The sequence below is a fragment of the Pteronotus mesoamericanus genome, unplaced genomic scaffold, assembly GCF_021234165.1.
Source record: "Pteronotus mesoamericanus isolate MK-2021 breed Mesoamerican mustached bat unplaced genomic scaffold, CSHL_Meso_final scaffold_54, whole genome shotgun sequence".
NCBI classification, from domain to species: Eukaryota; Metazoa; Chordata; class Mammalia; order Chiroptera; family Mormoopidae; genus Pteronotus; species Pteronotus mesoamericanus.
The window spans coordinates 1,545,020-1,565,376 of NW_026555321.1; the positions used below are offsets into that span (position 1 = coordinate 1,545,020).

The 20,357-nt window shown below is 40.6% G+C and overlaps 1 protein-coding gene across 2 annotated transcripts in view; it reads right to left on the bottom strand.

Moving 5' to 3' along the window:
- The window catches only part of WDR48 (WD repeat domain 48), a 38,472-nt gene extending 24,632 nt beyond the window's left edge, over positions 1–13,840 (bottom strand). For both annotated transcript variants that reach the window (XM_054595407.1, XM_054595406.1), the window contains exons 1-2: positions 13,752–13,840; positions 1,495–1,635 (exon numbers count right to left, since the gene is read on the bottom strand). In XM_054595407.1, coding sequence (XP_054451382.1) covers positions 1,495–1,635; positions 13,752–13,799 — 189 coding nt within the window. In that variant the 5' untranslated portion in view covers positions 13,800–13,840. The remainder of the gene's footprint in view (positions 1–1,494; positions 1,636–13,751) is intronic.
- Positions 13,841–20,357: the final 6,517 nt, after the last annotated feature.

A 20,357-nucleotide genomic window follows, 5' to 3' on the forward strand; every position in this document is an offset into this window, starting at 1 on the left:
CCTTCGGAATTAAATGTCTTCCTCATGATGGCTATGGTCCTTCAGAAAAGAAATGGAAGCCAAGGGCTAAAGGCATACTACCCTGTTCTCCATTTCAACTCAGTAATTTGAGATTCTTCTATGCCTCTCAGTTGGCTTAATTACCAGGAGAGATCTTCTAAAGAAGAATATATAGTTACATCCTACACCCAAGACAGGCAAGTTCAACGTATTTCATGGGCAAAGAGAACAGTTCTCCACATACAAGTCTATTTGGGAAACTATGCTATTTAATCTTGTCATAAAATAAAAACCAGAAAAAAAGATGTTTGAGGGAGGGACAGGGAGATTTCTAGATTCTTCCAGGTTAGTTTTTGTGAATGTTTTCCATAGTTTGCCTGAAATACTGTTAATTCCCAGAAAGGTGACATTCCAATTCAAATAAAAGTTCCAAAAAGCACTTAAAAGCCAAGATATTTTTACTTGCTATGTTTTTGATGTTGGGCCACCACTACTGCTACTGGTTAAAGAATCCAAACCCCACTAGACCAACGTCCATTTAAAGAAGTATCATCTAGCTTGTGTGCAAAATAGTGGGTCTTTTTTGGACTGAACATCAGACTTTCAGAGCTTGCTAAGGAGACACAGACTTTTACAACAAGGTTTGGCATCAGAGTTTTGAAGTCAGATAGGCTCCAATTCTCTGTCACTTACTAGCTATTTAACATGGATTTCTCTGAGCCTGTTTTCCCATCTATGTACATGAACAAAACAGCTGCCCTGAAAGAGTACTGTTAAAATTAAGACCATACTGGATATGGAAGTGCTGAGTACACACACTGTACAAAGCCAGGAGCTCAGTAAATGTCATTTTCCTTCCATGACTCTTCCTTTCTGTCATTCACAATACAGGCATTCAAATAAAATATAAAGAGACTTCCCTGCCATTTGACAGAGCATTTTATCTTTACATATATTTAAATCCCGGTCCCTGTTTAAGAAGGCAGACTTTAAGTCTCCTGAAGAAGGTGAGCATGTTGCTTTCCCACTTATACACCAAACTTGTATTATCAAATAAGATCCTACGGGATTTGTGGGCATCCTAATCACTTTTAAATGAAGAAAGCAAATATTTGTTCAAGATTAGTTATAAATGTAAAAGCCTATTTGACCTTTTCTTAGTAGCAGTGAAATGTTTGCCAACAAGCTTTTTGGGAACGTATTTAAAGCAGAAAAATGAGTTGTTACAAGTGATCCCCCTACTAGACAAATCTCTTTCTTTGTAGCAGAGAGCTGTTGGGCAGACCTAGTTAATGAGGAAGTCCCTCCCTTAGCTAGAATACTTCTGAAACTCCCCTGGGGTGTTTTTCTCAAAGACTCATAGAATCCTGGTTGCAATGTCTTTAAAGAGTGTACCAAATTAACTCAGTGCTCAGAGTTTACGTCTGAAGCTATGAAAGGTACGCCATACTAGAAAGGCCAAAATGTCAAATATTAGTGTGGTTCCTGCCTCACCTTGTGCTGGTTGACGCTCCATATCCTGATGATGGAGTCTCGCCCTGCCGTGAAAAGTCTGTTGAGTGCTGGGTCCAGCTGCAAGGCGTTGACTCCATTTCGATTGTACTTCTCCACTTCATCTCGAATAACATAGGAAACCTGACAAATACGTCAACATTTGCTTTCTGTGAAATTACAGAACATGCAATAAAATACAGCCGACTAGTGGCCAATCTCAAATTCAAAATCCCACATTTCCCAATAAAAAACTTATTTTCACTCCAATAAGAATTTCATTTTACTCTATAAAAGACAAAGGCTGAGGCAAAAGGAATGACATTAGTAACGGCCTCGTCCAAGACAATCGAGTCTGGGGCTAAACTACTGTAATTGCTTCCTAACCGGCCTCCTCTTCCCCTCTGGTCTCTCTTTAACCCCTTTCCCACAGAGCAGGTGGAGGCTGGACAGGTTCTGCTCAAAGAACCTGTCCAGTGCTCACCCTGGAGTCACGATTTGATCTAACTCCTCAACACGGCCTCAAGTGCCTCGCTCGCCTCCCCTGCCACTCATCGTTGCTTACCCTGCCCTGTTCCTTGCACACACGGTGCCTCCAGACCGGCACCTGTGCGAATCCCTGTCTGTTTGGAAGGTCTTCCTCCCCTCTCCGTGGCCACTTCCACTTCAGCCTTTAGGTTTTTGTTTAAATAATGCTTCCTCAAAAATGCCTTCTCTCACCAGGCAAGCAAACGAGGTTTTGTATTCCTCTAACACACTAAACTTCTTCAGGGCACTTTCCACTATTTTGTTATTGTGGGTAAGTTCTGTCTGCTTCACGTGAAATTCAATAGAATCAACCAAAAGCAATTACAATTATGAAAATGTCAACAAGCTGGCTGGCAGCCAAAAGCAAAACTTTTCTAATTTAATGAAATAAACAGTTAAGACTGTAACAGGAGGTGTGGAGGAGGAGGAGGGAGTGGGGAGGTCTATTTACAATAGCAACAAGAATAAATACCTAAAATAACTGATAGAACAAGGTACATCAAAGAAAACTTGACTAAAGGAGGCACCATATTGTAGCACAGGAAGACTCAAAATTAACAACTGTTTTCTAAATATATGAATTTAACCAAACTTTGGCCAGAATCTCATTGTATTTCTTTCTAGAAGTTGACAAAATATATAGTATAATTTTTTTGAGGGAATTCCCAGTTATTTTTTTAAAATGAAAGCATATTCTTAAAAGATCTTAAAAGATATCATAAAACTAAAGCTACCAGAATTACAATGAAGTACTACAATAGGAATATATAAAAGAATCAATGGACTATAATGAAATTTGGAAACATTTTTCTATTAAAATATTTATTTTGATCTAATCACAATGTTTTAAATCAATGTGGGCATGATAAGTTATTTAATAAATTATCTAGGAGCATCTAGTGATTCTACTGGGCAAAATTATATACGCTTTTCCCAAATCTTAAACCAAAATGAATTTTTATGTGGACTAAAGATTGAAAATGAATAATTTAGTCATAAATACTTTTAAAAAGCAAGTGAATATTTACATAAGACTACATTGAGAAGGCTCTACTAACATAACAAGACAGCAATCTTTACAAAGGAAAAGAGCAACACTGTTCTGACTAAATACAAGTCAAAACCTTTCGTATGTACACAAATATTCACCGCAGCATCACTCACTAGAGCCAAAACAACTCGACTCAGTTGCTGAGTGGAAACAACTCAGATATCCATCAACCAAAAAAGCATAAACAAAATGTGCTATATGCATGCAATGGAATATTATTCAGCCATAAAAGAAATGAAGTACTGACACATGCTACAACATGAATGAATCTTAAAAACATGCCAAATGAAAAAGGCCAGTTATAAAATGCCACATATTTTATGATTCTGTTTATTCTAAATGTCCAGAATATGTAAATCCACAGAGGCTGAAAGTAGAATAGCGGTTGCCAGAGGCTTGGAGGAGAGGAGAAAGGGAGTGACTATTAATGGGTATGGGTTTCTTTTAGGGGTGATGAAAATGTTCTGGAATTGGGTGATCAATGTACAACTTTGTGACTATATTAAAAATCACTGAGTTGTATAGTTTAATAGGGTGATTTTATATTATGTTAATTTTATCTCAATAAAGCTGTTATTTTCCAAAAATGCCTCCAGAATATCAAAGAATAGTGTGGGCAAGGTTAAAAGGCAAACATTTAACTGGGAAAATAATGAAATAAATACAAAAGACAAAAGTTTACTCTTGATAACATACAAAGACTCCTTACAGGACAGTAAGAACAGATCAAACTCTCCAACAAAAAGAGGAGTAAAGATCATGAAGAGGAAATTTTTCAAGAAGAAAAGAAAATGGCCAACGAACATAAATAATCAATGACATGAAAAGTCTGTATACACAAAGACAACAAGGATGTTTTCTTAACCCAGACTTTGGTACAAATAACTATAACTGAAATCCACTCAAAGCAGCTTAAATTAAAAAAAATAAAAAGAGTTTAACATAAGGATACACGATATTTAACAGCCCAAGGGCAGGAAATATAGCTATGACTCATAAAAGACATTTTAAAAATAAAATCATGGGACTTCTCTTCTGAAGCCTTCCAAAAGCTCTCACTCCATTTAAAGTTCAAATCCCTCGCACCTCTGGTTCTACCCTGCACCCTCACGCTCACCTCAAACTGACTTCTCCCAGCTTCGTTCACGGTGGTCACACCCAACTCCTTTCTGTTCCTCAAACACATCACGCTCTTCCTCCTTCCTGCCCCTTCACACTGACTGTTCCCCATGCCAGGAAGGTTCCCCACCTCACCAGTCCCCACAGGAAATCTTCCCCTGGCTGATGTCTTGTCTGGCACCTCGGCCCTTCACTTCTTGGTGGAAAGGTCCCCTCCTCTCAAAGGCCTTCCCTGATCTCCGCCCCCATCACTTACCCTACTTACTTCTTTCACAATTATACTGCACTCCATATTTATCTTTTTTTGTTACAGCTTCATTAGAATGAAAGTTGCAAGAGAGCAAGGAACTTGCCTGCCTTGTTCTTCCCACCTCCCATTATACTGTCTGGCATAAAAGACATTTAATAAATATTTGCTGCATGAATCAGGTATTAGCCATCAGAAGCCAAGTTGGCTTTAGCACCAATTTCAGTTTCTCTTAATCTCTCATTCTCCGGGGCTTTAGGGTCCCTTACCTGCTTCCCTCCACACTTTCCCTTTAACAGAGACTATGTAGCATATTTGAATCCTAATTTTCAAATTTCTGGGAGATTACCTGAGTGGTCCAGTGGGAAAGGGTCAGAGAACAACACGATTGTCAGGTCCTCATTCCAGGTGGAAAGTAATTAGCTAAACAAGTCTGGGCCACCTCTTTAAAGGTATCTACCACAGATGTGCAGTTAAAAATGGCAAGGAACACTGGCTGCTGTGGCTCAGTAGACTGAGTGCTGGCCTGTGAACCGAAAGGTTACTGGTTTGATTCCCAGTCAGAACACATGCCTGGGTTGTGGGCCAGGCCCCCAGCTAGGGGCGTGTGAAAGGCAACCTATCAATGTATCTCTCACACATCAATGTTTCTCTCCCTCTCTTTCTCCTTCCCTTCCCCTCTATCTAAACATAAAATAGATAAAATCTTTTTTAAAATGGCAAAGAATTAGAATATCCTAATTGGATAAATTTTGGCACATCCATAAAACAATACTATTTAATTATTAAAAATGTTGACATAGATTTAGACTCATTGATATAGGAAGAAAGCCATGTTATATTTAAGTGAAATATGTGTGGTCCAACATAGCCGTGTATAATCATAATTACTGTAAAAATGTTTCAGAATGTTAAATACATATTTAAAAATAAATATACAAGTTTGGAAAGAAACACACATACAAAACCACCAGTAGTTATTCCCAAGTAATGGAATTACGGTGACTGTCACTCATGCCTTTTTTATATGGTATGAATGTTTTAAAATGGGCATATATTATTCAGTATTTTGAATTTACAATTAAATTTTTATCCGAGTAATTCGTGCCTGTACTCACAAAATCAAGTAGTACTGAAAGACTGTAATGAAAAAGCATCTACCTATTGTCTGTGTAATACTCCCTGTATCAGTCTTAATCCCTAGAGGTAACTAATTTTAACTCTTAGTTTCTTCCGGTTACTGAATTTCTTGAAATACTGTCCTTATTCTACAGTTTTCTGGTTTAGCCATTTTAGATCTACCTATTTACTCAGGCTATGGTAGATGAGGCTGTAATTCTGAAATGACCCCCAATAACTCCTCCCTCTACTCTTCTGACATAGATATATTGCTATTTTTGGTTGACTAAATAATCAGTGCTACACTGTTTGACTTTGTAATTGCTATCTACTTGCTAGCTAAGTACTATATTATGAATACATTTCCTTCCTCAGAGAGCTTTTTGTTTTCCCTAGAGTTCTTTCTTTTCTTTTTCAATGGTTTCCTCTAACTTCAATTTCCTTTAATTGCCGCGCCATATTAGACATTCCAGCAAGAACCCACCCCGCCCCCTTTCCCCAGAAGGCGTCCAGCCCAGTACCCTCCACCTTCCACTCCAGTCTGGGCTGGCTGCCCTCTCAGTCTGCTGGCACAGCTGTCATCTTCTGTGCTTCCCTTCACTGTTTTTCTGGGCTAGAGCCACTGTTTCCTGAATGCCGATGTCTCCTTTCTTCGTTCACTACCCGTTTTGCTGAAGTACATCCCCAGGACCTTAAGAAACTAACAGCAAAAGATACCTGGGAGGTGACTTAGCCCTTGCATGCCTAGAAAGGTCTTTACCTTTATACTCGATTGGACAGAGGAGTCCACGTAGGAAGACTCCCTCAGCTTCTGAAGGCACTGCTCTAGCTTCCTCTAGCATCCCGTGTCGCCGCTGGGTTCAACGTCATTCTGTCCCATTCATCGTATGGTGACCCTGCTTTCATTCTCTCCTGTAGCACCACCAGCTGCGCCCCCCAGCCTCGACAGCGCTTTCAGGACCTTCTCTGGGAAATTTTCTTGTCACAATTCATCAATAACTGTGTGTGGTGTGTGCGCGCACTCCTTAAAACTCCCATCGGTCAGATGTTGGAATTTTCAAACTGATCTTTCATCTTTTATGCATTTTATATTATCTATCTTTGTCCCTTTGTTTACTTTTGTAAGACGTCCACACTATTGTATCTCTTTTTTATAGTAAATTTTAGTATGATGGACAAAATAGAAACAGTAACTTCAACAAGGAAATGGCTAAATTATGGTACCTCTATTCTATGGGGTCATTAAAGAACAAAGACAAACTATGTAGAGTGATAAGTTCCTAGATAAATTACATTAAAAACTTATTAAAGGAAAAATATTGGCTATAGAGAGGAGGGAAACAAGATTCATTTCTTTCAACAAATATTGATTATCTCTCGGGTGCCAGGCTGCATTCTAAATGCCGAAGATACAGTAGTGAGCATAAAGTCCTCCTGGAGCTTTTCATTCTAGTGAGGGAAAGGACAACCAGAAGTGACAGCAGGTAAAATAGGGTTTTATTCCCTGAGATACAGGCAACCTTTGCAGGCAGAAGGGATGGAAGTAAAATAAAGAGGAAAGTAGAAGATGCTGGAGAGAGAAGCAATAAATGAGTGAACAAAGTCCTGGAAAAACTTCATTTAAGGCAGAGAAGAGGACTCATATCTGATTGTTCTAATTTGCTATAAAAAAAAGGGGGGTGGGTAGGAAGGAGAAGGTACTATTATAGCTCTACAAGGGATGAGACCGTCAGTAAGTAGGAAATATGCATTTCGGAAGAGATAAAGGAATTTTGAAAGAAGAAAATAACAGGGTAGTTCCTGGACAGTAAGTATCCAGTAAAGTTACACTTTAAGTATTTGTAGCTGGCTCAGTGAGCTTCATTCAATTTCTCCAGCAACTCTGTGGGACCCAAAACAAAGGAACCAGATAGGGGGGATGATCCACGAACTTCCTCTGCATTTCTAGTTTATATAACCCCAGGGATATTGATTAATGTGCCTGAGGGTAGAAGCAATCAGGAGAAAAAGTATCTGATTATTTCAAGATAATCCGATTAGTTTTCTATTGCTGATATAATAAAGTAACCAAATGTAGTGGCTTAAAAGATTCCCTTTTATTATCTTTCACAGTTCTTTAGGTCTGAGGTAAGGCTGCGCTTGTATGGGTCTTCTGCTTAGTCTTTCTCTCTCAAGGCCAAAATCAACAAAAGTCTTGGAAAGCCTCTTCTCCTGGAGGCTTTGGGAAAGTCTGCTTCCTGCCTCAGCTTATTGGTTGAATTCACATCCTGTGGTTGCAGCTGCGAGCAACCTAGAGGTTGCCTGCACTTCTCGTGCTTTCTAGGTGCCCTCTCCTGCAACAGAGGGTCCCTCTCATGCCTCAAACCTCTCTGACTTCTGCTTCCAGCCGGACAACACTCTCTGTAAGGGCCCGTATTCTTAAACTGGACCCACTCGGACATTCCAGGATAATTCCCCTATTTGAAAGCCTGTAACTTTAATTACATCAGCAAAGTCCTTTTCATCATGTGACATAACATATCCACAAATTCTAGGGATTAGAGCACAGAATTTTGGTGGAGAGGCATTCTGCCTACTACAGTAACTAAACAATTTTTTATATGAAAACAAATGTGACTGTATTATGGAGTAACTACAAAATTCACAATATTTTTAAGAAAAGAGGGGAGATTTTAAAAACATTTCAGGCTCACCAGGGGGATATTCTCGGCTATTCCCCCAGGCTACCCTGAGGTGTTCATGAACTCATCTCCACTTGGATGTCTAACAGACATCTTAATCATGGCATATGCCAAACCGATCTCTTGATAGTCCTCTCCCAGATAGCTCTTCCAGTAGTCTTCCTCATCGACGGAGTTAATGGTATCTCCATGCTTCCAGCTGCTCAGGCCCAAGATCTTCCTGCCGTCCTTACTGTAATTTCCCTCATCTCACACCCTGTCAGCAAGTCACCATCCGAAATTTAACCACTTCTCATCACCCTGGGCGGAGCCACTATCACCCAGCACCTGGAATTCTTAAATAGCTCTGGTCTCCCCTTCTCTGTCCTTGTTCACCTGCAGTCTGTTCTGAATGCAGAAGCCAGGCTGAGCTTATTAAAACACATGTGTATCATGTATATCCCTCTGCTCAAAATCTACCAACTGCTCCCCATCTCACCTGAGTGACAGCCTGAGACCTTACTGTGGCCTGTAGTGCTCTACACGATCCGGCTTGCAGTTGCCTCTCTGATTTCATCTCCTCCTCCCCTTCCCTCACTCACTCCGTGCCAGCCACAAAGGCACCTTTCTCCCACAAATAGGCCGGGCACATTCCCACCTCAGGACCTTTGCATTTGATATCCTCACTGGGATGCTCTTCCCCAAGATGACAAGCTCACTTTCTTCAGATCCTTACTCAAGTCAGCCTCTCAGCAAGGCCTTCTCTGGCCACTGCAACTAAGAGTTCACTTCCCCATCTTCTGCTGCTTATCACTATCCATTATTTAACCTTTAAAGCTTAACTTCTCCCCACCTTTTATTATGAAAACTTCCAAACACATACAAAAGCTGAAAGAATTATATAGCAAACATTCATAGACCCACCAAATGTAAGTATTCTACAATTAACATGTTCTATATTCGCTTTACCTCATAACCATCTATCCATTTGGTCCTGCTATTTTTTGATGGCTTTCAAAGCAGGCTGCACAACATCAATAACAATTCCCCCTAAATACTTCGGCATGCATATCATTAACTACAGCTCACTATTTATTCATGGCTCCTTTTTTTTTTTAAAAGGTCAAACTTACTTAGAGTGAAATATACAAATCTAAGTATACACAGGTACTTCTGCCAAATGAATATAACTGTGCAATACAAACACCTACTAAGACACACAGAACATTACCACCACCCTAGGAAGTTGCCCCATGCTCTACAGCCCGTTCCCAACCTAGACCTGACGTTTTTCACCACAGATTAGTTTTGCCTGTTTTACAACATCCTATACATGGCATCACACATTTGTGGAAGATGACTTTCAGCTATTAAGCTAAATCAGGCTAAATTTGGCCAAGAAAAATTGGCCAAATATCAACAGTTCTCACATCTGTTTTTCCTCCTGGAACCTGTATTTCTAGTGTTAATTTTAAAAAGGATTCTGAAAAGGAGTCTTCACTGCCTTCTCCTATTCGGTGGTTAGTAAAAAACTCCTTTTCCAGTGGTCAGTAACACACTGTCAAGGGCCAAATCCTGTTTTGTAAATACAGTTTTATTGGAACACAGCCACACCTAGGCGGTTAGGTCTATGGATGGTTTCACCTTATAATGGCAGCGTTCAGTGGTTATGACACAGACTGGCCTGCAATGTTTAAAATTCTTACTATCTAGCCCTTTACAGAAAGCTTGCCAACCCCTGCTCTAACAGAGGTCACACTGCCACCGCAGTTTTAATCACCCATCTTACATAAAAAGTAACTCAGATATGGCTAATCTGTAAAGGTCTTTTCTTGAGAAGCCAGGATGTGGCATCATTGTACATCCTTAAAAAAATATAAAAGATTAATCAATCAACCTGGAATTGGGACTCAATCAGGAGTCAAGAACACATTGAGCTCTGAATAGGCCTAGGATAGCTAAACACTGAGTAGGGAAAAGTACCGGTAGAATAGACATTTGTTGGTTGTCTCTCCATTCTTCACTTCTGCTCCCTATGTTTTATCCTCAAGGCAAGCAAATTCTAGGAGAAACTGTGCAGGGGCTACTTAAGAAACTCTCTGTTACGTTGGATAGTGCAGGGCGGGGGGTGGGTGTGCAGCCACCAAGAGGCAAGGCCTTGAGCTGGGAGTTTGGGAATAGGAGATGGCAATTTGCAGGCAGCCCGATGGTAAAGCTGACTTTACCATCAGTCACAGTGAGTCCTCTGGCTCAATATTTGCATAGAACTAGCAGTGCCTCTTGAGTTTTCAATTATTTACCTGAGTCAACACAGTATTTTATCATGAGCCTAGTTAAGTTGGATTGTGAGTCATTTCCAACCAAAATAATTATTATGAAAGGCCAGTTATTTATATTCTTGAACCATCACTGAGTATGAGGCTATGGTTGTACCTCTACACCAGGAATTAACTTTTGTCCAACCTCCCCTCAAGAATTCTGAAGCAAATGAGAGAAGAGGCCATAGGGGAAGGACAGGTAGAGACAGAGTCAACCAACAGACTCAGGTTACTGGAAAATCATAACACGAAGGAACCTCCAGGGAGTGAAAAGATTTGCTTTGATATCTTGATTACTAGGAAAATAACAGCACCACATATCTGAATTCACATATTTGATTGTCTGATTGTTTCTGAAAATCACAAATCCACTCCTCCCCCTCTTACTCATCTCTAGTCTCCTTAGAAGTTGAAGATGGAAGACATGTGTTCCTTCATTATGTCTATAATTAATAAGCAGTATGTTTGGATCCCTCTCCACTGGTTATTTATCAATATAAGTTTCATGGGTTCTTTTTGGCTTGTAATTTAGTAATGAAGCCCAGGGATACTGTCTCTTGGTACAAGACACAGATAACCAAGGAGGCAAAATATATTTATGTAGCCATATATACTTTTCCAAAATAGATTTTTTTTTATTTATGAGAGCAAAGAATGCTGTAAAAAGTTTAAAAGTAAGAAGGTTAATATATGTTAAAGTAAAAACTATCCCATTTTCTGCCTTAGCTATAAATACACATTCTACTACACCAGAGATAATCACCGTTAATATCCTTACAGACTTTTAAAATGCATTATTTCCTTTGTGGAAATGAGACCATGCATTTTTAACTTCTGGAGACCTTTCCTTTTTAATAACACAGACCTACCTTATATTTTTAATAACTGCAAATTAATCCACTACATGAATGTACCTAACTTATCTTCCAATTGACTACAGATGGAGAGATTTTCGGGCCCATATCCTATAAATAAACACCCTTGCAAAACTAGAGAAAGCTATATGCACATATACTTCTGAAAAACATTTTTAAAAGGGGGAATTGCTAGGTCAAAGGTAATAGATATTTAAAATTTTGACAAACAGCAAGACACAAGACAGTGGATATTATGACTTCATTTAGAGTAAAATATCATGTAAGTCAGGTACACATGCATGAAGAGTTATGGAACACTGGTTTTCAACCAGTAACAATTTTACCTTCCAGGGGACATTTGAAAATGTCTAGAGTCATTTTTGGTTGTCACAACTGGGAAGGTGTTAATACCTAGTGGGTAGAAGCCAAGATGAGGCAAACTTGCATTGTGTAGGACAACACTCTCCCCAGCCCCCCAATAAAGAATTATCCAGCCCAAGATGTCAATAACAGGGTGAAAAACCCTGGTCTAGGATTATATATCACAGTGTCCACAGTTTTGTTTGAAGAGTGGAGGACAATTATCATTTATACTTTTGTTTTGTTTGTGGGGTTTTTTTGTTTTTTTTTACAGTGAACATGCACTAGTTTAAAAAACATTTCCATAAACAAAGTTCCCCCTCAGATCGAGATAAAATCAATTTCGGTGGCAATTTCGGTGGCTCTTCACACTGGTTCTAGACCATGGGGAAAAATTCTGAAAGCAGCAAACAAGACTCACTGAATCTTCTCTTCAGCAAACTAGTCTTGATTCTTTTGAATACTCTCCATGGGAAATAGCTAAAGTCACTCTGTCAATCTGATTGCTATACCTATTAAGAGCAAGGTGGTAAGGGCTGAACCTGAAACTCTAGTTTTGCACTCTGGTCAGAGAACAGTGGAATTATCACCACTCTCATTCAGCATGCAATGACTCACATTCAGCTTATTAAAACACTTAGTTTTTCCACACACACTACAGATTTACATTTCCCTATCCTATACTTTTCTATTGCTTTGTAAGTGTAAATGCAAGAAACTGAGAGGCCTGATTAACTGCCCTTATCACCCTCAAGAGTGTACCTTTCTAGAGTCTAGGATACAATCAAGTTACAATTTTGAGTTACATTTTAATTAAGAGCAGACATTCTCCTCACATGGATTGCATGCTGAGGTTACTTAAATCCTGTCACTTTTGCACTTAACAATCACCTAACGGGTAAGCTATTTTAGATTTTTATAAATTTCTCTCAATGCAACATCTAGTGAGTGCTTAGGATACTGTACTCACATATGAGATCAATAAAACAAAGAAGTGAACAGCCCTGAAGACTTTATGGCTTACAGCAAATTTCTGGGGTTACTTTACTGAAGGAACAACATTCACTGATTTCAACCTGTAGAACCACATAGAATGCTGTTTAATAAAGAAAGCCTGGGTGTCTCTTCCAATTCTCTCGCAATTCTTTGCACATTTTTGGGCCTAAACTACGTGCTCAGTAAGATTTCATAATAAGTAAGTGCGCCATATCGTCCCTACTACATACACTATTCCTGCAGCAAATACCTGTAGTAAGGCTCTTACTCCCTGCATCGCTGAAAATAGGAAACAATAACTCCCAAATGTACCCATAAAACAAGAGTGGATTCACGAGGGCATAAAGCACATACGAAAGGGTTAGATAACTCTCTCTCCTTAAATAATAAATTACAGAAACAGAAGATTCCAGGATGAATACTGAAGATGAGGAAATGATGAAAACGAAATTAAATTCCAAAACAGTAAAAATTATATGGTTCCCTCTGACACCAGCACACTCCGCCGTCGTCTCCACCTCACCAAGGAGAGCGCTCCCGCAGAAAGGGCAGAAACCCCGGGGTATGGTCTGCGCTCTGCCGCCGCGCCACGCCCCCGCACAGGCCCACTCACTCCGTCCCTGCCAGCCAACCGGGGAAGCCCCCGGAGGCCTCCGCTAGGACGCGGCTACAGCAGGTTTTGGAGAAAGGCAAGGGGGAGACAGGTGGGCGGTGAAGGAGCCTATCCTGAGCCCACAAGCCCAAGCTCACGAGAAAGCGGGAAGCCGACAACACTGGGATCGGAACCAAGCATCCAAGGCTTCCTGCACCGGGCCCAGGTCCACCGACCCCCGCCCCTTCCTCAAGCCGTTAATGCCGCCGCCCCACCCCTCGCCGCCGGCCGCGCCCCGTCCCGCTCGCCCCAAGCCGCCACCCTGGCCGATCGCGGCCCGAGGCATCTGCTCGCTGGAGGTGAGCCAGGGCTGGCAGCCACATCCGAAAGGTAGAGGAGCCAGGCTCTCATACCTGCACTTTCCTCCGCCCTGCCGTATTCTGCCGGTGATGGGCCGCCATCTTGCATGTTGACACTCCTACGTCACTTCCGGAAGTATCTCCGTCCAGGCGGAAGTCCCGCTTCTCACTGTGCCCAGGGGTTAGGTGGTGTGGCGTAGGTTAGGCTGTTGGTAGCGCCTCAAGCGTTGTTGGTCGCCGTGGCTGGTGGCCCTGTGGTGAGGCAGACGTACCTAAAAGTTGTCGCGTGCATATAACTCTGGTGGAGAGAGAGCTAGTCTGAGGACGAAGCAATCTGTATCTAGCTTTGTGTGCCTCTGAACTCTGGCTCCGCTGCTCTTCGGAGAGCTAATTCCAGAGGCCCAAGTAGGCCTAAGGAAAGCGCTAGGAGAATGAATAAGGGTCGGCCTGGGCAGACACCCTTCCCCGAAATTTTCTGGACAGTCAAGAGAACGGACAAACTTGCCATGACACACCCCAAGATGCGGAGAATGATAAACCGGCCTTAAAGGAGAAGATTGCAAAGGAGGTGGCTCCCGTCTTACGGAGCAAAGTACCTGTTTAAATAAGAGAGAAAAGGATGTTAGGAAGGTGGAAAATACTAGTTAAAATTGTTCTCAATTTTTTAAAATTGAGATACAAATGTGGATTTCATTTATTTAAAACGATATATGTGTTTACGTCATTGCAACACATCGTATTTCTTTTTTTAGTTGTTGACGTAACTTTAAAAGTTGCGAATGCCAGAGGAGTTGGGCTCACTCTAGAATATGGTTCAAATCATCTGTTATACGGTGACAGACCCTTCTGGGTGGTTCGGCTCGGAGTTTTCCTGATACTGATGATAGGTGGTGAGGACGGTCAGGCTTGTGAAAGTGAATCCTACAGAACTGTACTCTCCCATACAGCACCCACTGGGCATGAGTGGCTCCTGAGCTCCTGAAGTATAGCCGGCGCAACTTGAGATAGGACGAAGATGTAAAATGCCCTCCCAATTTCAAAAACTCAGTATGAAGAAAAGAAGGTAAAATATCTCAATAACTTTCATATTGATTACATGTTGAAATGATAAAGTTGTGACGTTCTTTTAAGGGGCAGAATGTCCAGCCGTCTGTCTTGAAGTTCTCTTTGCCTGAAGGGGGAGATGGCCTTGGGTGGTAATTCCTGATCTGAGGCTAATTGTTTGCCCATTTGGTCAAGGGCGTGAAAAGAACAAGGTTGGAGAACTGGTGATTAGGAAGACCCGGGAAGGGATATTCTGGACCTTGTGGAATAAATTTTAAGGACGCTATGGATGACATGGACGTCTCTGTGGATGAAGTTCAGCCTCCTTTCCCAGGCTCGGTGCTTGCTCAGTGGAATTGGGAATAAAATAGCCATGATAACAGGATTGGAGTTAGGCTTGGGATCACCACACCATTGCTGAGGGGTGCCAGCAGCAGTGACCAGTCCTGAGTTGGTGACACACCCCATGCTCCAGGAGGATCAGCCAACCCCTTGGAGGCAAGTCGATTCCATTGGCCTGCCCTGATCATTGAGGGAATAGTTTTTTGTCCTCTCTGAAACACACAGTAGATTTCGGTTTGTTTTCTCTGCTTGCTGTGCTTCTGTCAGCACTGCCATCTGGGGACTTACAGAACGCTTCCTACCCTATTGTTGTGTCTGACACCATGTTGCTTCTGACTAAGAAACTCACTTGGCAACGAAAGAAGCAATATAGTGGGCTAATGCCCATAGAATACATTGGTCTAATTATATATTCTATCACCGAGAAGCACCTGGTCTTATTGGTGCCTTAGATATGGTGCCTTCTGGGAGATAACCTTTTTTTGATGCTGCCTTATGGGATACAGTATATACTTTGAACTAGTGTCCAATATATGGCACTCTTTCTTCCTATTCCTATATTGCTGTTTAACCACCCCCAAACCTAGTGATTTAAAACAACCATAATATGTACTTTGCTTAGAAATCTGTAATGTAATTTGCATGGGGCTCAATGGGGACAGCTTATATCTGTTTCATTTTTCATCTGATTCAGTTGGGTCAACTAAAAATTGGGGGGCTGGAATCATCTAATGGCCCACTTACTCCTTCACCTATCTAGTGACTGATGCTGAATCTGTACCAGGACACCTAGCCATGGCCTCTCCACAGTGCTGTTTGGTCCCTTACAACATAGTAGCAAGCATCCCAGAAAAGAGAAATTTGGGTGAAAACTGTAACTATTGCCCTTTCTAAACTAACAGTGGAAGTCCTGCAGTGCCACTTCAAACCACGTTTAGTTCATTAGGACATACTAAGGCTGGTTACATCTAAGGAGACTCCTTTTCTATGGGAGAAGTGTCAAAGAATTTGTGGAAATGTTCTTAAAACCACCACAGTTCCATAAGCAAAAATTGATGGATTTAGGAGCAAAGAAATATTATACCCAGTGACCCCCACTTAAAAAAATTTTAACAGCCATTCTTTGAGATTCTGGGCTTTGCTGGTTTAGAGGTTTATCATCAAAGAAAGGAATTTTTCAAACAAAAGCTTAACAGTGGTTCAATTGATTTGAGGCTGAGACTGCTATCTAACTACGTTGCATGTCTGGTGTTACTGGATAGTCAAGAGAAGGAGAAGAACAAGGGTATGGTATTGGTGGGAGTATTTAATCTGGTAAGCAGAAATGGGTTTGCTGGTGCACATAAACAGACGGATCCATCAAACACTCAGGTTTCTTAGAAATGAAGTATTGGTTGAAAGTAAAGAGAACAAAGAGTGGCTGGTAAATAAAAGAAGTCATAATGCAGGGGAAGTCCTCATGGCCAGGGGAGGAAATGAGAGCTGTCATCTTTCTTTGCATTTCCTTTATTGATGCATCATTTATACTGTTATGTTGTTTAACTTTTATTTTCATGCTTTACCCTTTTTTCACTATTGTTTGTAGGGTGTGCTATTGTTGGTAAATTTCATTATTTAGCCCATAAGTTGCAGAGGAATGGATATCAACTTGAGGTTTTAGACTTAGAAATAGGTGGATGAATGTGGTAACTGTTGAAACGTTGGATTGACTTCCTTGGAGGGTGACAGAGTTGAGTACATCTCTGTATGAAGGATAGTTGCAATATTTTAAGTGACAACTGTTTTTGACATATAAGCATCGAAAGCAGTGGTTATATTGGTGTTGGGCAGCCAAATGGGTGACTTTACATTTGACATTTCTGTGGTTTTATTTTCTGCTGTCCATCATTTGTGTTCTTTTCCTGTGTCTGAGGAATTCCCCACCGTGTGTGTGTCTTGGTGGTGGTGAGCACTGCTTACAGAAAGTGAGAAAGACAGTTACCCACTTTTTTTTTTCTTTAACCTTCTTACAGCAAGAGTGTATGCATGTGACCTTGATTAATTAAGTGACATCTTGATTGTTTTTGAGAAACTCTGAGCCAGGATCATTCGGCTAAACTTCTCCCAAATTCCTGATCTGCAGGAACTGTATGAGGTAATAAATGTACTGTTTGAAGTATCCTGGTGGTGAAGTAGTCTGTTATGCTGCAACAGATAACTAATACATCCTTCCTTCTCCATGGAGAGGGGAAATGTCAGAGCCCCTTCACAACTCTACAAAGATATTCTCACCATCAGCCTCATCAATCTCCATTTAATTCTTTACCTTCTCCTGTGGAACTGCCAGGAGGCTTATCCTGGCAGAATTCCCTCATCAATCTCTTGGCATTTCCTGCATAGGAAGATTGGCATCTCTATTCAAAATGTAAGAAGGCTTGACACTTGTTATCTTGTTCTCAGATTTTGAGACCTCTGCTTAACATCCTAGACATGAACACTTTGACATCCTGAAAATAAATCCCCACACGCATTAAATAAAAATGTAGTAAAATTTAAAAGTAAATAAGAGTTCTAGGAGGAGTCTGCTTCCAAATAAACAGGATTTGTTCTTGTTAAATTTTTCTCTGGAGATTGGTCCTTCCCTCTGCCAGTTACTTAAGCAAATAATTAACTTCAGCTTCTTTATGTGTAAAGTGGAATAACAACACTATTGCATGTGGTTCTTCTCAAGGTAAATGAAATAATCTTAGCCCAGTTCCTGGTATGCAGGAAATCTTTGGTATATTTTAGATATTAATTTTAATCATCATCTTGTTCAGGAAACATTGCCAAAGTATTGTAGTAACATTGCCAAAGTGCTGTAATTTCCTGGAATAGGTTGTCTTATTAGTTTCATGTAATATAGGCTCTATTACTTTCTAAAGTTTTCAAATGAGCTTGAAATTTCATATTCTGTTCTTGCCTTGTCTCATTTTCTCAACAGCCTGGAAAAAGATTTATGATCAGGCCATTTTACAGATTGTCCTCATGCTCAAATACTTACTTTCTGGCTCCATGATCAATCCATTTACTGAACAAAGTGAAGGTAACCAGGTGTGTCCTTGCAGACTTACCATCACCCAGGGTGGGGGGACATGAATGTTTTAGTGTTTTTTGTTTTAACTGTTTAGAGAAATTAATATATTTTAAAAACTTGGTTAAAAACATTAAATGACACAGAGGCTTGGTTCGTAACTACTATTGTCTGCCAGTGATTAATGCATCAGTTTGGATACTTTAAAGGCCAGTTTTAAAAAGTAGAATTTTAAGCCTTGTGTCAGTAATGTCGAAATGGTAAATAAGTTCCAGGCAAGCTGGCCGTGACATCTCTCGGATTCACGGAGAACTTGAGAAGCTGCATAATTTCTTTGTGGTGACTCTTTAATGATTTTATACTAAGAAGGGTGTTATGACATATCATAGACTATAAGATTATAATTAAGTATGCATAAGTAAAACAATATTATATAATATAGAGACACAGAATGCTTAAGATGTTTGTCAAAAGTTGGATACTATTTTGTCTTATCAGCATATCCCCAGGTTTTAATACAGTCTTAGGCGGTAAGGTACTAAATGACTCACATTCAACAGTGTATTTATTTTTTTAACTCACTGGGGAAAATAGCCTTTAGTTCTTTTTATCTTTTTCTGTCTATATTTTTTATATGCCAGTGTTAGAAATATAAACCAGTCTCTTTTTCCATTCCAAAACTGTTTCGACCTTTTCTATCTTGTCCACTGGAGGGCAGTAGAGAACTATTCAGCCCATCCCTGATATTGGACTTTTCAGGCTCTAACGTGACAAGCCAGACCTTAAAATGCTTATTTCCTGCTAATAAAATGTCACAATCAAAGTACCTTTTCAGGAAACCTATCTGGTACCATAAAAATCTATAATAAATTATGAAAATAAAGTAAAATCCATACATTTTTGAACATTTACTAAGTGGGAAAAAAGATTAAAACTATATCACAAACGTAATTTTTTTTTAAAGATTTTATTTATTTTTAGAGAGGCAAGAGAGGGAGAAAAGAGGGGGAGAGAAACAGCAATGTGTGGTTACCTGTTTCGCGCCCCCTACTGGGGACCTGGCCCACAACCCAGGCATGTGCCCTAGACTAGAAATTGAACCTGTGACCCTTTGGTTTACAGGCCAGCACTCAACCCACTGAGTGACACCAGCCAAGGCCAAATGTAATTTTTTGGGTGAGACTTTTATGTAGGAGCTGAACTGGCTGATGCTTCCTAAAATCCTAGGTCAAAAAAGTAGTGGGTGTAAATTATTCCACAACTTCTGGTATGTGAAGATGTCATATTAGACTATTAAAATTAAATTAATTATAAGTTGAGCTCCCAGCCAGCCAAAATGAGGGAAAAGTCAACTTCAGTCATTGTGAAGGCACCCTGGCTATCCTAATCCACTGTAAGTTTACCCATAGATCCTAGGGGTCATGTACTGAGGCACCAACAATCCTCAGGCCACACTGGTTGGGGCTGAGACGCCCAGTGTCCTTTGAAAGTACACAGGTCTCTGGTCCTGTTTTTCTTTAGAGACTGAGGGGTTTTTTTTTGTAACAGCTAGAAATTCCAGCATCCATGGTTCTGCCTCCCTAAGATCACCTGCCATCATTGATCAGGTTCTGTCACCAACCTGGATGCTTTCAACAGTAGTCACGTCCTTCACTTCTTGCAGAACTGCTTTCACTGACTTCTCTGCCCTGCAAAGAGAATTTGTCCCCTGCACACCCTTTCCCACTCAGATTCATAGCTCAACTTTTTCAGTGATCTTGGGCTCTCACTAAAGGGAAGACCGGGGTAGCCTTTAAAGAGCTTCCGCTCGAGGCCCAGTAATGCAAACCACTTCTGAGATCAGCATGCGCTGTGGACCAGCAGTCACCAGCACAAGGAGGGCAAGGGAGGAAAAGTGCAGCAAAAACAAAATATATTCTAATGTTTCGACCAGTTATCCTCCACAGAAGCTGGAGCTGAAGACAATTCTTTTCCTAATAATCTTCCTACAAAAACCACAGGCATTCTTTATGCCTCTAAACACCTTCAAAGTGCATTCAAAATTAGGGTTGTGAGTCTGGAAATCTTCCTTTGCTAATTTGTTGTACATGAATGCCTGCAGAAGCCTTTGAATGGCAAGTGCTGTGGGAGGGGCAGTTTCCATGGTGATTCTTCAATGCACCCTTTTTCTTGCACTCACTCCAGTTAGATCTTCCTTGCTGAGCTGCTGTGAATGAGAAGGT